Raw genomic sequence first — 16678 nt, 5'->3', positions numbered from 1 at the left:
ATAATATAAAAGCACGAAGTGGCAAATCTTTCACTTGAAATTGGTGTTCCACGTTGTTGATGGGTCTCTAATGATTTCCATTGTATAGCTATCTTCTAAGATTTGGTTGTAGATTGAAGCATAGTCACTCTTACTATTCCACAGATTCCCCATTGAAGTCCTACTAGTTTTCTTTCAAAGTGGAATGGTAATGGAATTTTTGTAATTTTTGGGTATGGTCTTTGGGTGTTAATGACATTCATGAGTTAATTATGATGGTTGGAAATTGTTCTTAAACATGTTTTACTAAACGCCATTGTTGTTCATGCTAATCTAGAACCAAAAACACAGTTCCACAATAAAAACAGAAAAAAGATGATTCTCCCAAAGAATAGCGTTAACAGAACAAAAACGTTAGCAATGCAATCTTATATTTTAAGAATATATTGCTCTCTTATTAATACCAACATTTTTAATATTGCAAAATTTGAATTAACTAGGCGTATAAGATAAGACATATTATGTCTTGATTGATTTTTAAAATTCAATAATCTCTACTAGATTTCTAACCACCAAAAAAAAAAAAAACTCTCAATTGGATTGTCTTCTCCTGGAGTTGATATTATAAATTGAGATTCACCAATGGGATATATAACATTGTGAAGAATCTAATGTATTAGAATCATTAATTGGCCATGGGGTCAAAATTATTTAGTTTCGAGCCTCAGCCTTTTCAGTTGCTACTGAAATTCAAGTTTCTCTACCTTTTTTTTTTTCCAATGGCTTGCATAGAAAATATCATCTCACTGGCATTCCAAAGTTAGATCTTTTATAAGTTTCGCAAAAATAGTAAGCTATTAGTTTATGATATCCTTCATGAAAAATATATATCCTTAGGCAATGCAACCAATATTTGAATGTGGAGTAGAGGGTTAAAACTCATCATTAACAAGTAAATGGCAATGTGGAGAGAAAAAAGTTGGGAAAGAAATAACCAAAGATGGCAGACTTAGGAGATGGGGACATTCAAAACGACCGAGAAGATGAATATGGTGATGATGGTACTGCCAGCGAGTCTGTGGATTGTGGTGGGAGCATGGGTTTGGAGAAGGAGGTTGTCGCTGTGCCTGAACAGGTGATTCCTCAAAAGAAATCTTTGGCAAGAGTGGTGAGAGGAGATGCTCGGCCTGCAATCGATGCTCTTCCAGAGCCGATTCTCACAGGCAATATCACTCGTGTGATCATCCCATAACAAGACTATGAAAGTGTTTAGCAAAAGTTCCGTTTTGCATTTATTGGTCGTGTGAATTTTCAGTTGGGTTCTCTCGATAGTTTCAGGAAGAAAGTGGCCCAGATCTGGAATTTGAATCAAGGAGTAATTATGCACCCCCTCGGAAAAGGTCATGTTATTTTCCAGTTTGCAACGGAGGGGGATATGGTTGAAGCTTGGAGGAGAAGCCCATTCCACTTTGCTGGTCAGTTGATCAGGTTTCAACGCTGGAAACCTGATTTCAATATTCATGAGAAACAGGTCTTTACGAAGTTGGTCTGGATGCACTTCCCTGACCTTCCCCTTGAATATTGGCACGAGAATGTGCTTCTATTCATAGCAAAGGATGTGGGTAGGCCGGTCACCCTAGATCATCGAACAAGGCAAGGCTTAATGGGCTATTTTGCTCGTGTGCTTGTGGCTGTCTTTGTGGAAAGATAGGGCAGCGGCTATTCCAGTGGCTGTCTTTGTGGAAGAAGAAAGAGTCGACTCGACCCGTTCAGGTGTGAACAGGTGCAACTCGATGGAGGATTTGAATAGGATATCTTTACGTCCTTTATTGGCTCCTAATTCTTCCATTCATAGGAGTCCAACTGGCATTATTAATAGGGAATCTACTCCAATTGAAGGAGCGGTGGCTGGAAGGACTCTTCCACATGCAACGGTTTTTGGAAAGTGAAGATATGGATCAAAATCCTCCTTCAATCAAGGATTTGGATGATGGTGGCCTCAACGTCTCTCCTCTCCAAGAACCTAGGCAAGAGATTTCTAGTGGGTTGGATACAGATGCGGAATCGTGTTCTAGATCACATACAAGCTCCGAATCTGAAGATGAGGCTAGGTCACTACCCAGGTCGTTGAGGATCTTTGCACCAGGCGGGCATCCTTGCTCCTCCCCTCCCTACCTCCCTTGACCCCCAATTTAATAAGCGCATGTCTCAGCCTCCCTTAGTCGCAGGAGAAGGTATTCTTACTCGAGCTGCGCGACGTGGTGGACGTTCAGGATCCATGCATGGGGGTATGATTTTGATTCCAGCAGTCGCCTCGTCTTCTCGGCCTGGTCGCAAGTCAAAAAGAAAAAAAAAAAAAATCCATGGAAGGTGTGGATTCTGTCATCTCCTCCATGCCAGAATCAGACTATAGAGAGGGACAAATTTCAATGGTTCTTCCTGATGTGAGGGCGATTGACATTGCAGCAGGAAGGATGAACCACGTTGGCGTGCCTGTTCGAGGAGGTCAACAAATGGAAATTTTAGTTGGTCAAACATGCAGGTCTGACAATTTGGAATCTTCAAATGGTTAATAATGCAAATATTCTTTTGGAATGTTCAAGGGGTTGGAAAGGCCACAGCTACAAGGGCCTTGAGTCTTTTTATTCGAGAATATGGGCTAGATGTTCTTTGTTTGGCTGAACCTATGGTGGATGTTGTGCATTTCCATATTCTATTTTTTAATAAACTTGGTTATGCAGTTGATAAGCATCTGAATATCTAGATTGTATGGAGATCCTCTTTGTTGCATCCAAATATTATGCAAATAACAGATCAGTACGTGATGATCACGGTGGAATAGGAAGGGAGAACTGTTATGATTTCTTTCATTCATGCCAGTTGCTTTAGAGCTCAGAGGAGGGATCTTTGGGCCAGCTTGTCAAGTATTGTTAGTCTTCGTCTTCCTTGGGTTGTCATTGAAGATTTCAATGCCACACTACACTCTCACGAGAAGAGAAGTCCGAGCCGTGGCTTCTGATTTCCAAGGGATGGTTGACACCTATGACTTAATTGGGAAGAAATTTACCTGGACAAACAACAGGCATAAAGGTAATGTGGTTGCAACTCTTGATCGTAGTTTTTATAATGTGGAATGGTTGAGCCACAGAATGCTACGTTCAAGGTCCATAGATTCTAGACAAAGCATAAGGATTTCCTCCATATAATCAAATCTGTGTGGAATGATGATAATAGGGGTTGGCCTATAAGGAATCTCTCTAATAAGCTTAAGAACTTATAGCCTTCTCCAAAGGCTTGGGTGATGTTAGCTTTTCCTAGTTTTGATAAGGAATTAAAAGTGGCAAGGAATAAGTTGGATGCAATTCAGAATGAAATTGATACCCAAAGCATGGATGATGTTTTGTTTGCGAAGGAAGCAGATGCCAAAACCAGACTTCTAAAAGCCAAAGAGAAATACGAGAAGTTGTAGGTGGAAAAAAGCGAGGCTGAAATGGATGAAAAGTGGTGATCATAACCCTATGTTCTTCCATTTATCGGTTAAGGTCAGAAGAGCAAAGAACTTGATTTGTTCTCTTAAAAGGGAAGATGGGTCTTTTGTTTTAGGTCATCAATAGATTGCTTCTTATATCATAGGCTTATACGAAAATTTTCATAAATCTACTCCCTTGTCTGAGCACCAGGATCTCCTTCAATGCATTCCTGAAGAATTAAATGATTCTGATCGTGCTATGCTTGAATCCATTCCATCAATAGAGGATATTAAGATAGCACCCCTGGACCTAATGGTTTCCCTGGAACCTTTTTCAAAGTTAGATAGGATATTGTGGGTGAGCAGAGCTATTAAACATTTCTTTCATGTAGGAAGAATTCCTAATGGTGTTAATAACAGCTTCTTGACCCTGATTCCCAAAGCAGAGGGAGCTCAATCGTTGGATAAATTCCGCCCAATTTGTATGGCTAATTTTAATGCAAAGTCCTCTCTAAGAACATGGCTAGTCATCTCTTTGACCTCCTACCTAGGCTGATTTTAGAAGAGCAAGGTGCTTTTGTTATACTTGTGCCCTAAAATTCCTAATTAAAATGTACAAATGAGGCACCGGAGGACACCAGTATCAATGAATACTGGGTTGCAGCCATATTTTACTGGGAATGGAAGGATGACCCCACTTGTACCCACTACTCATGCTTAAAAAATTGGAAGGGGTTTTAGGCACAGAAGAAAATGTTAGTCAAGCCCTCACACTTCACAGGGAAAATCCCCAAGCCTTAATAGTAAAATATATAAGAGGTGGGGCCCACACACTTAAAAACACCTTGGGAAGGCCCCACTCAAATTAAGGATCCATTTCCACATAAAGGGGACTCATTTTAGCCTTAGGCAGTGAACACCATTTGGTGAAAATACCAGCCAAAACCAGGTTATTTGGTCGTGGGGCCCGGGCCTTAGCACTCGTGCACCTCAAACGACCTCCATTGGTTGGCACCACCTACTAGGTAATGGATTAATATATCGGAACATCCCAAGGTGGGCCCAGTAGTGCCAAATAACCCGGTAATGAGTGAAAACCCATTTTTCTCCCAAACAGTCCTTAGTTAATTAAGTGACTATAAATAGAGACTATTACCATTCATTTCTCCATCTATCAAAGTAAAATCAAGGAGAAGGAAAAAGAGACAAGAAGACGGAGAAGGAGAGCAAGGAAGTTGGAAGCAAGGGTTTCCTACAAAGTAAGGTTAAAACGATTTCTCCACTCCTCTCCACACACACACGTCTCTCTCTCCTTCCTCTTTTCCCTTTCTATTGAGTTAGTGGAGAATCATCCCAACTGAATCTCCCTACCCATATGCCCTATGAACGAATTGGTTTGGTGATTTGGTGTGGGGAACTAGCTAGCAAGTTTTGCCACTCACATTGGATGCATAAACCTCCTCAATGTAGACTAGGGTAGATGTCTAACCAAGTCTCAATCTACAGGAACTTTGAACCCAAAAGGCAGATTTATATTCCAGCAATACAAATCAGACCACAGATTTAAGAATATCAGTAAATATCGATCACAGTGTTCAACACTATCTATCCTAGATTTCAGTAGATCCAAAGAACTAATATCCAGGAGTATTAATAAGGCAGCAGTCCAAAAACAATAGAAGAAAACAGCATAACAGAATGAACAGTTCAGAATATCGATTCTATTAAAATTTCTGACAGAAGCACTACAGGACAAAAATCCAGAGATTTTGAATATCTCTGCGATGATCAAAATCAGCCAATAGCAGAGTCGATCCTTACTTGGACAGAGGGGATCCTTCAACCAAAAGACTAGGCTGATCAGACCTTCAGAACTAATCTTTCCAGCAGAGGCCAATGGCTCTGTTTTGTAGAAAATTCTGGGCAGAGATATAAAAAAATCATACCTGGTATTCTGCAATCTTAGTAAGCCTTAAAGATGTGAAGAAAGTAAAGAAAACACACTAGAGAATAGACCTCCTAGACTTCACGCCGCAAAGAGTCGTTTGGATCAGACACTAAACCCTTCTTCCTCGATCAAACACAAGGAACAGCCATGGAATTCACCCAGCGGCAACACATGAAGTTTTCTCTTTATTGTCAAAATCGTGGCTCATAAAAGAGCCCTCTTCTTTATTTATAATGATGGGGAGGGTTTACCAATAATAGTAACTCAGAGTTACTAAATCTGAGTTACTAAAAACTAGAAATTAGAATCTAATAAAAATAGAAACTAGTCTTCACATAAATTAGAAACTAATTTAGGACTTCAAAATAGAAACTAAATAACTAATTAGTAACCCCATCAGTAGCCCAAATCGTAGGCTGACTTGGACCAGATCTGGGTTGACCCAGTCAGCCACTTGGGTCGACCTTGGTCTTGGTTCTCCTTGTGTAAACCCTTATTGGTACTGCATCAGCTCTCTTCGGCTTGAAAACATTCAACTCTGACGAATGGATAAGCGACATATAGTGCTCATACAAGTTAGGATCAAGCCTCTTGAAATCATCAGCATGAATCCAAGTACAGTTACTACGGGGATGGCCTTTCCACTTGATAAGAAAAGTGTGATAACCGGTGCCATGGCAGGAGGTCTTGTAATTATCATCCAAGATGTCTTCAATAACTTTATAAGTCGGTGGCTTCAGTTGGGGAAACCTCAACATTTCCTCCGTGTCTCCATCATCCGAATGATGCCCAACATAAAGGTGAAGATCAGCCACATTAAACACGTTGCTTATAATCATGTCATCAGGCAGCTTAAGCACATAAGCATTAGGTCCTATACGTTTCAATACCTTGTAGGGACCAATCTTTCATGGATGTAACTTGGTATTGACACCCGTCTGAAACCGTTCAGGATTTACTCGAAACATCACCATGTCCCCGGGTTTGAACTCCACATAACACACCAATGACAATCAGCAGAAGCTTTATACACCTCATTGTTCAAGGCAATACATCGTCGGACGTTGACATGCACCTAAGTGATATGATGCAAGAACTCATCAACTTCAATACTAACTTGAGCCTGGGGTGGAAGTGACATAAGGTCAATAGGCCATTTAGGTTAAACTCCTAGCAAGATCTCAAAAGGAGTACGACCTATTGTCCTATTCACTGAACTGTTGTAAGCAAATTCTGCAATGTTAAGAATAGAAGGCCATATCTTCTCATAGTCTCAAACCAAACACCTCAATAAGTTTCCCAAGCTACGGTTCACCACATTTGTCTGTCCGTCTGTCTGTGGATGAAATGCAGTTGAATTCAACTTTGTATTTGTCTTCAACCACAATGTCTTCCAAAAATAACTCATGAATTTAACATCACGATTAGACACAATACTAGTTGGCAGCCCATGTAGTCATACTACTTCCTTGAAGAAGAGCTTTGCAACCTGATAAGCATCAAAAGTCATACGACAAGGTATAAAATGAGCCATCTTAGAGAAATGATCTATAACCACCATAATGGAATCATATCGTTCTCTAGCAGGGGTAGTTCAAGAACAAAATCTATGTTAACATCAAGCCACGGTGCATGAGGAACAGGTAGTGGAGAATATAAACATGTGTTTTGTTTTTCCCCTTTTGCCAACTGATATACACGGCATCTCTTGATCACATGATCGACATCCTTTGTAATGCATGGCCAATAATATCAATCAGTCACCTGTGCAAGAGTCTTATCTTTCCCAAAATGTCCTCCTAATCCTCCTCCATGTAACTCTTGTTTGATGTGATGACGTAGGAAAGAGTTTGGGATACAAAGCCGTGTGCCAAAGAACAAGTACCCATCATGAATAGAGTACTTTAAGTGTTGCCCACCTTGTTGTAACTCCATAAAGATAGTGCTGAAATCAGAATCAGATGCGTACTCACCTCATATCTGATCTATGTTAATAATACGTGCTGAAAATGTATTAAGTGTGAGCACTTTCCGGCTAAGTGTATGAGTCACTGTATTCTCTTTTTCTACCTTGTACTTCATAGCAAATACAAATTCCTGCAAGTAGGCTACCCATTTGTCATGTCTGTGGCTAATCGACTTCTGAGTGAAGGTGCTTCAAGGCTTCATGATCAATGTACAAAATGAACTCCTTACCAATGAGGTAGTGCCTCCAATGGAGTAGCACTTGGACGATTGCATACAACTCCAGATCATAAGTCAAATAACGCTTCTTGGCCTCATTCAGTTTTTCATTATAAAAAGCGATGGGGTGTCCTCCTTACATTATCACTCCTCCTAGTCCAACATGTGAAGCATCTGTAACTACCTCAAACACTTTGTTAAAATCTGGTAGGCGTAGGATGGGGGCCTCTGTCATCTTCCTCATCACAAGAGTGAAGGCTTTGGTCGCCGCAGCTATCCATTCGAACTTCCCTTTACTCGACTTCATACATTCAGTGATGGGTGCCATAACTGCACTGAAATTCTAAATAAATCTCCTGTAAACAGAAGCCAACTCATGGAAGCTACGAACTTCTGTTAGTGTATTAGGTGTGGGTCAATCAGTGATGCTCTTGATCTTCTCCAGATCAGCTTCAACCCCCTTGGATGACACTATAAATCCAAAGAATACAACCTTGGGCAGCATGAAGGAACACTTCTTGAGATTAATGTATAACTTCTCAGCATGGAGTACTCTCAAAACTTGCCTCAAGTGATCCATATACTCTTCTTAGTTCTTACTGTATACCAGAATGTCATCAAAATAAACAACCAAAAAGCGACTAATAAAAGGACAAAAGACCTGTGTCATCACCCTCATAAAAGTACTAGGTACATTCGTCAGACCGAAAGGCATGAATTTCCACTCATATAGGTCATCCTTGGTCTTAAAGGCGATCTTCTAGTCATCCCCAGGACGGATGCGAATCTAATGATAGCCACTCCTCAGATCTAACTTAGAAAAGACCTTTGCCTTGGACATCATATCCAACATATCATCTAGTCGTTGGATAGAAAACCTATATTTGACTATTATCTTGTTGATAGTACGGTTGTCCACACACATATGCCAAGAACCATCCTTCTTTGGCGTAAGTAAAGCTGGTGCTGCATAAGGACTTAAGCTCTCCTCAATGAAGCCCTTCTGTAGTAACCCATCCACTTACTGTTTTCAGCTCATCATGCTCAGTAGGACTAAGTCTGTAAGCAGAAAGGTTGGGTAAAACCGAACTAAGAACCAAATCAATAGCATGCTATATGTCTCGCATAGGAGGCAACTCATCTGGAAAATCATCAGGGACTAAGTCAGAAAAATCAGATAGGAGCTCTCTGATAGGGGCACTATGCGTTACCTCAGGTTGGAGAGTGACTTCCCTAGTAACAAGTGCCATAACCATTCAAGTCTCATGACTTGTACGTAAGAACTATTTGCGAGAAATAGCTAGCAACTCCTTTGTAGGCATAGCTACTACCTTTTTCTCATTGTCAATGTCCTTCTAATTTGACCTTATAGATCTCTTTCGTCATATTTCAGCCGGCACATTTACCGGATAGAAAGTTGTAGGAACACCCTTCCACATGAAAGTATACAGATTCTTCTTCCCTCCAACTATGGTATCATTGTCATACATCTAGGGGTGACCAAGCAATACATATGTGAGTTTCATTGGGATCACATCACACCAAACTTTCTCTTCATATCGGTAAAGTTTCAAAGGAACTAAGCACCTCTTATTCACCTCTAAAGTATTACCATTTAGCAAGGATACCATATAAGGCTGAGGATGAGGGTCAACTTTCAAGGTTGCTTTCTTCACAAAGGCTTCAAAAACAACGTTGACACAGCTGCCACTATCAATGATAATCTGACAAGTATGCTCACCTGACTTCATACGGCTGTAGAATATGCAGTATGCGAGTAACAATATTTATTCCCTGAGTTTCATCCTCATTAGTATTTTTCATATCATAGTCATATCCACCATCGTCATCATCATCTAAAGGATAGGGGTAAAGAGCTGACTCATCCTCCTTATTGGAGTCTTCAACCTCAGCTACTGTATTAACCCTCTGCTTATGCGGACAAGACTTAGCAAAATGCCCTACCTCTTGGCAATGGAAACACTATACCTTATTACCACCTGTTATGGGCGCCTTTCCTTTATGATCAACTCATGGAGGAAAAGTGAACTTTGGAGGTGCTGAGCTACTAGGTTTAGTGGCTGAAAAATTCTTCTTTACCTCCCCAACTTAGAAACCAAACATTCTAACTGGTAGTGCTAGAAGCTCCTCTGCTCATAGGGCCTTGTCAAAACAATCCCTCACTGAGTGCACTTCAACAACTTCGATACCTCTGTTGATTTCAGCTCACAATCCTAGTCAAAACCGAGATAACAGTTGCCTTTCATTCTCCCTTATGCCTGTACGAGAATAAAGTACGTAAAACTTGTTCATGCACTTGACAACAGTTATAGACCCTTGACGAAGAGAGCTCAGCTGGTCTTGTATACGAGCTCTGAAGTTGTGTGGTAAGTATTTATCTGATAGCTCAAGCTTCATCTCCTCCCAATTAGTAGGTTCTCTACCACGGTCTTCTAATTCTATCTCATAGGTCCACCACTCACGAGTAGCCCCAACTAGCTTTGCATGAGCTAGTTTCATCTTCCGTTCCTCAGGTAACTCATAATAGTCGAAATAGTCATCAAGTGCCACTACCCAATCATAGAACAATTAGGGGTCATATCTCCCATCAAACTTCCTCAGATCGAGCTTGACCTTCTGTGAATCTCTAGAATACCTATGTTGCACAGGACGCTCAGTCTCAAAATATCCTCTTACATACTCTTCAAAAATAAGTTGTGCTACTGAAACCCTCTGTGGCGCTCTCAGATTAGGGTTTTCTCTCCTATTAGTCAATTGAGCAACTACATTCAATGGAGTGTCCACTTCGGGTGTTGTACGTGAATTACCAGTAGGCTGTTGTGGTGGGGTCTCTTCATTCAACAACCTGGCATCCAATTTAGCCTTCAATTCAACCTTTAATTCAGTCCGTAAGGCTTGCTATTCAGCCTTCATCTCAGTCCTCATAGTCTATAGCATCTCCATAAGAGAAGCTAGGGTGGGGGTGTTGTTCCCAGCCATGCTCTGATACCACTTAATGTAGACTTGGGTAGAGGTCTAACCAAGTCTCAATCTGCAGGAGCTTTGGAGCCAAGAATAACCAAATAATATCCACAATAATCCACGGTAGATTTATATTCCAACAATACAAAATCAGACCACAGATTTAAGAATATCAACAAATATCGATCACAGTGTTCAACACTATCTATCCCAGATTTCAGTAGATCCAAAAAAACTAATATCCAGGAGTATTAATAAGGCAGCAGTCCAAAAACAATAGCAGAAAATAGTAGAACAGAATGAACAGTTTAGAATATCGATTCTGTTAAAATTTCTAACAGAAGCACTATAGGACAAAATTTTGGAGATTTTGAATATCTCTGAGATGGCTGATCAGAATCAGCCAATAGTAGGGTTGATCCTTACTTGGACAGAGGGGATCCTTCGACCAAAAGACTAGACTGATCAGACTTCAGAATTGATCTTTCCAGCAGAGGCCGAGGGCTCTGTTTTGTAGAAAATTCTGGGCAAAGATATAAAAAAATCGTACCTGGTATTCTGTAGTCTTAGTAAGTCTTAAAGATGTGAAGAAAGTAAAGAAAACATACTAGAGAACAAACCTCCTGTGCTTCATGCCGCAAGAAATCGTTTGGATCAGACACCAAACCCTTCTTCCTCGATCAAACACAAGGAATAGCCATGGAATTCACCCAACGGCAGCAAATCAAGTTTTTTCTTTATTATCAAAATCGTGGCTCATAAAAGAGCCCTCTTTTTTATTTATAATGATGGGGAGGGTTTACAAATAATAGTAACTCAGAGTTACTAAATCTGAGTTACTAAAAACTGATTACAAGAAGTTACTAAAAACTAGAAATTAGAATCTAATAAAAATAGAAACTAGTCTTGATAGAAATTAGAAACTAACAATGACTTGAAATTAGAAATTAATTTAGGACTTCAAAATAGAAACTAATTAACTAATTAGTAACCCCATCAGCAACCCAAATTGTGGGCTGACTTGGGCCAGATCTAGGTCGACCTTGGTCTTGGTTCTCTTTGTGTAAACCCTTGTTGGTACTGCATCACTTCTCCATAGGAAGCCCCATCAAAAAACCCCAATTTGAGCAACACAAAACCTACAAATGGAGAAATTTACTAAAACCCACCTTCCCACTTTTCAAAACTACAAATTTGGAGAGGGGTTTAGTGTAAGAGACCCATCTTAGCAGGATTGATGGATCAATTTGAGTCAATAAACCCTCCCTAGTGAAATCTCCAATTTGGGTAACTAAACCGTAAAAATGGTGGGTTTTTCCCAAACCCTCTATACCCCACCACTCAAACCAAAAATTGGGTTAGAAAAAATGAAATTAAAAATTGGTATAATGGATTAGGGTGACCACATAAGCCATTAGTGGTCACCACATAAACCCTCAACCGAAATTCTCTAATTTAACTTAGTCACGACTAGAACTTTGGGAAAATTTGGGTGCATTATGTAAACCCATCTTAACCAACCCATTGACTACACTTAATTTAAGTTAATTGAGGTGGGTGAACATCCCCCATGTACAAATCAATCCTATAGTTATAAAACCCCCAATATGAGAACGATTCCAAAGAAAAGAGAAATAGGAAATGAAGTTAGAACATGTGCCTAGGGTCCCATTTTTCTATGGATGATTTATTCTCTTAAAATTCTTATGTATCCTAGGAGTAGAACCAAGAAGTGATGGGACAACGCGGCACGAGGCCATCAACTGTCCATCATCACCTAGGACTCGAGGTGAGGGGATTTGTGTGATTTTATTTTATGAAATATTTATGTTATGATGCATATGTGGATGAGCATGTTAATTTCATATTATAAACTTGTTACTTGTGTTGTATGTGTATGTGCATAATGACATGAGTTGTGAATGGAGCGTGTGTGTGTGTGTGTGTAACTAGGATGCAGGGTAGCTGAAAGTTGGATTCACCGTTTAAGGGAGGTAAATGAAACTTATCTTTGTAAATTGGTTTGGCAAATCAAGCATGAAGACTCGATGATGGCGGTCTGGGAATTCGCCGTCTTAGGGACCCAAAAAATGAGGGCGCCTAGAATTCGCCGTCTTAGGAAGGTGAATGAATCTTGTCACTGTAAATTGGTCTGGCAAATCAAGTATGAAGACTCAATGATGGCCTATTTTTTCCATGCTAGGTTTGATAATTCTGATGGATCAATGAAGGGTGGCTATAAAAGTTCCTCTGTCTGGACTGGAATCAAGAAGGTATGGGACTTTGTTTCTTCCAATGAGAAATGGGCAATTGGGGATGGAGAAAGAACCTTATTTTGCCATGACAAGTGGCTGGGCTCCTCTTCTATAGCCAATATGTCCTCTCTCAATCACTCTCTATTTCAAGATCTAGACACAAAGGTTGGTGCTTTCATTAAAGAAGGCAAATGGGTTTTTCCCCCAGTATCATCATCTTTTATAAAAGAGATTTTTGATAAAGTGGGAAAGCTTCCTATCTCTTTGGGTTTCTCCAAAGATATTTGTAGTTTGGAAAATTTTTCTATGAAATCATCTTGGGAAGGACTAAGACAATCGCAACCCAAGGTTGGTTGGCTCAAGCTTATTTGGGGCCATTATCTCCAACCTCGCCAGTCAGTCTTTGGATGGCGCCTTCTTCAGGGGAAGCTTCCATGTGATGACAAGATCAAGGCGAGGGGGATTCTCTTTCCTTCCCGTTGTGAGCTCTGCATGATTGAAGAAGAATCCATTAATCATTTGTTTCTTGAGTGTAAATGTGTCAGATATCTGTGGTCTTCCTTCTCATCGATTTTTGGAGCAACTTTTACCTCTTATTGTTCTTCCATGGTGCTCAGTAAATGGTGGTCTCAGAAATCTCGAGTCCTTGGCCTTAAGGATGCTTTGTGGGCAGGTTACATTCTTATTCCCTATTTTATTTGGCTCAAAAGGAATTCTAGGAGATTTAATAGTGTATCAAGGAATTTTAGACAGATTTTTAATTCTATTCTTGGTAAGCTACACAGAATGTCCCCAAGTATGAAAGGGAGAGTGGCCTCAGTCTTTGATCTAGTATGCTCAAGGAATGAAATCCTGGAAAATCTGGCGTTGGAGGTGTCTTCAGAGACTGTAGCTCAAGAGTGATTTCATCTTTTGGTGTGCACCTTGGTGTTACAACTAATTTTGTTGCTGAGTTTCAGACTTTACTTTTAGGTCTTCAACAAGCGAAAGACATGAATTAAACGAAGGTTTGGGTGGAGTGTGATTCGGTCACTGTGGTAATTATGGCTTCAAAGGGTTTAATCCCTTGGTTTTTTTTGCAGCAATTGACAGCCCTCCATGATTACTTTCATCGAATTGAATGGCAAATAATTCACTATTATCACGAAGCTAATCCCATTGCTGACTTGCTTGCAAAGTCCTCCGCGAAGTCAGAAGCAACATTCGACTCAAATCTCTTGGCAAAATAGGTTACAAGAAGATCTTCAAGTAGATGCCCAAGGTAGAGCAAGATTTTGATTTGTTTAGAGCCCTACTGGTTTTTGTTTAGTGCTCTTTGGTTTCTTCCCTGTTGATGGCAATGTCGAAAGTGGGGGTTAGGCTAGTGAGGCTTTTGTTATATGTCTGATTTGTTTCATATTCTTTTTGTATTCTATTTTTTTCCTTTTCTAACACAAACGGCCTTTTAGCGAGAAAAAAAAAAACCCAATATTTGAATGTTAATAATCATAAATAGAAATAATTTTGATTTCCAACTTTGACCTAATATTAGATTTGATTTTTTTTTTTTTGGGTAGATATTAGATTTGATTTCAAATCCTTAAATTTTTTTTTTTTTTTTTTTTTTTTTTCCAAAATGAAAAATTCATACAAATATATTGGAAGAAATATTTTCTCACACTGCTTTCTTGTATAGATTAACATATAAGAAAATAAAAATAAAAATAAAAGTTCCTATTCAAATTCCATTCCACCCCAACGTATTATGCACTAATATTAAGGTTACTCACAAATCAATGACAACATATATTTAAATAGACATTGATAAAAACAATGAATCTCTCTCTCTCTCTCTCTCTCTCTCTCTCTCTCTCTCTCTCTCTCTCTCTCTCTCTCTCTCTCTCTCTCTCTAATTAGTGGGGAGGAGTGATGAGACGGAAAGAGAGAGAATGATCAGGAATTATATGGATTTACTTCTCCACTTTCCTCAATTGCTCCTCTTAACTGTCTCTTCTCTTTGCGAAATTATAGAATTATTGAGATAAGTATGAGATGTGATAGAATAATGTCATCAATATTCAACACTTTGAAAAAATTCATTCCTAACCTGTAAATGAGGTAGTTAGGAATTTGCTTCAACCAGGGGAATATTCACTCTTATACTAAATGGAATAACAAAAGAATAGATTGATTATCACATTATGTATTTAAAAAAAAAAAAATCTTAGTCACACAGTTCAAGGTGCAACACAAAATTAAGAATTCTACGCTAGATGGTCCAAAACTCTACAATTCAAATCCATATTACATTTTTGGATTGAAACATTAGTCAAACATAAATATAAACGCACTCTCGGACAGTCATGTTAGGTTATGTAGCACAGATTCTAGAACAGGATATAATTCTAAATTGAAATAAATTAATGGGTGAAAAGTGTGTAAAATAGGATACGAAATCCACTCCGTTCAACATTATACCGAATACAATGTAAAAGAAATAGGATATATAGATTGTAAACAACATTAAAATATCATATGAAATCAGTTTATATTGTAAATAGAAATATTTTAGTTCCAATTTTTAATTTAGTGACTTCACAAGGTTGAAAGTTTTCCAATCTTCTGAAGAAGGCAACTTGTGGGTCTTAGGCGATAGCTAACTGCACCAACACAAGGGTAAAGCATTTGTTAAAACTACTAAATTTATTTAGAAGATATTTAAAAGACTTTGGAATGATGGAACTGGCATATCGTGTTCACAGTCAACTCCATTCGGTGTACTTGAAAATGAAAGAAATACATCCCCACAGATATTACCTTATTAATATGCTTCTCCATGCTTCTCCTCTTCTCCTCTTCTCCCCCTTTCCTGCACCTAGATTCTCTCCTTCTTCTCCTTCTCTTCCCCTCTCCCTCCTCGGTGTCTCTCTATTTCCCTTCCCCTTTCAATGTTGCATGTTTTTTTTTTTTTTGATAGCCAAGGTGTCCAAATCTTTGACCCAACTAATCCCTGGGGTCACTATGATACCACTTACATAGGACCGGGTCAGTTTGAGATGGAAACTCTCGTGTGGTGTCCTCGAGAAGTTAGGTGCAGCGGCGAAGGTTTGATCATGGGGTATCACTTTTTGAGGCAGAGTACCGTGTCCCCTCCAAACCAATTGTGTTAACCCCTTGGGCTTCAATGTTACATATTGTTGCTGCCGAAAATCCGTATGAGCTGATCCTGCACAAGCAAAGATGGAAGAGGCCCGGAGCTTTGTCCGGGGTTAGTCCTCCGATGCTCAAATTAGAGATCGGCCGCACAGTTTTTTTACAGTAGTAATGGTGTGGGTTTTTTTTATGCTTACCTTCTTCCTTTCTCTCAGGCCCTCTTATATAGCTCTTAGGGTTTAGAGTTTCCCCTTTCCTTGGAGGAGTCCTCCTCGGGTCCACCTCTTTTCCTTTTAGAGTTCTACTCGGATACGTCATATCCTCTTCATGGGAAATATTCTCTTCACGCGGTTGACGTGGTAGAGTCCTTGCAGCCTCTATCAGGTGGGTGACAGGTTGTCCAGGTGGGCGACGCGTGTCCTTACCCTATTGGGCAATCAATTTGGCCGTATCACATTTATAATCAAATAATAAAACAGATAATTTTCCATGGCTGATTTATGATCATATGAGATTCTAAGCTGCTTCAAATTACTCGGTAGTTAGTAATTAAGACAAAGTAATGGTTGGATCAAATGATTCACCTATGAGAAGGTGGGAAGAACCTACCTATGACAAAAGAATCCATAATCTGGTTAGAAACTGGGATGGAGCAAGATGCATTCATTCTCATTTAATTTTTCTTTTCTTTTCTCTTCTTTTTTTTTTTTTTTTTTTTTTTTTTTTTTT

The 16678-nt window shown here is 39.4% G+C and overlaps 1 protein-coding gene across 1 annotated transcript; it reads left to right on the top strand.

The window, feature by feature from the left end:
- Positions 1–12613: 12613 nt before the first annotated feature.
- LOC122089723 lies at positions 12614–13720 on the top strand. The gene has a single exon (XM_042659420.1). The coding sequence runs from the start codon at positions 12614–12616 to the stop codon at positions 13718–13720; it is 1107 nt and encodes a 368-aa protein (XP_042515354.1).
- The last annotated feature ends 2958 nt before the right edge of the window (positions 13721–16678 follow it).

This window comes from Macadamia integrifolia, chromosome 9, assembly GCF_013358625.1.
Source record: "Macadamia integrifolia cultivar HAES 741 chromosome 9, SCU_Mint_v3, whole genome shotgun sequence".
Lineage (NCBI taxonomy): Eukaryota > Viridiplantae > Streptophyta > Magnoliopsida > Proteales > Proteaceae > Macadamia > Macadamia integrifolia.
This window is presented reverse-complemented; position numbering and strand designations above follow the sequence as displayed.

Excerpts from the sequence above, each read along its gene's own strand:
- LOC122089723 (XM_042659420.1), top strand. The coding sequence starts at position 12,614 with ATGGCGGTCTGGGAATTCGCCGTCTTAGGGACCCAAAAAATGAGGGCG.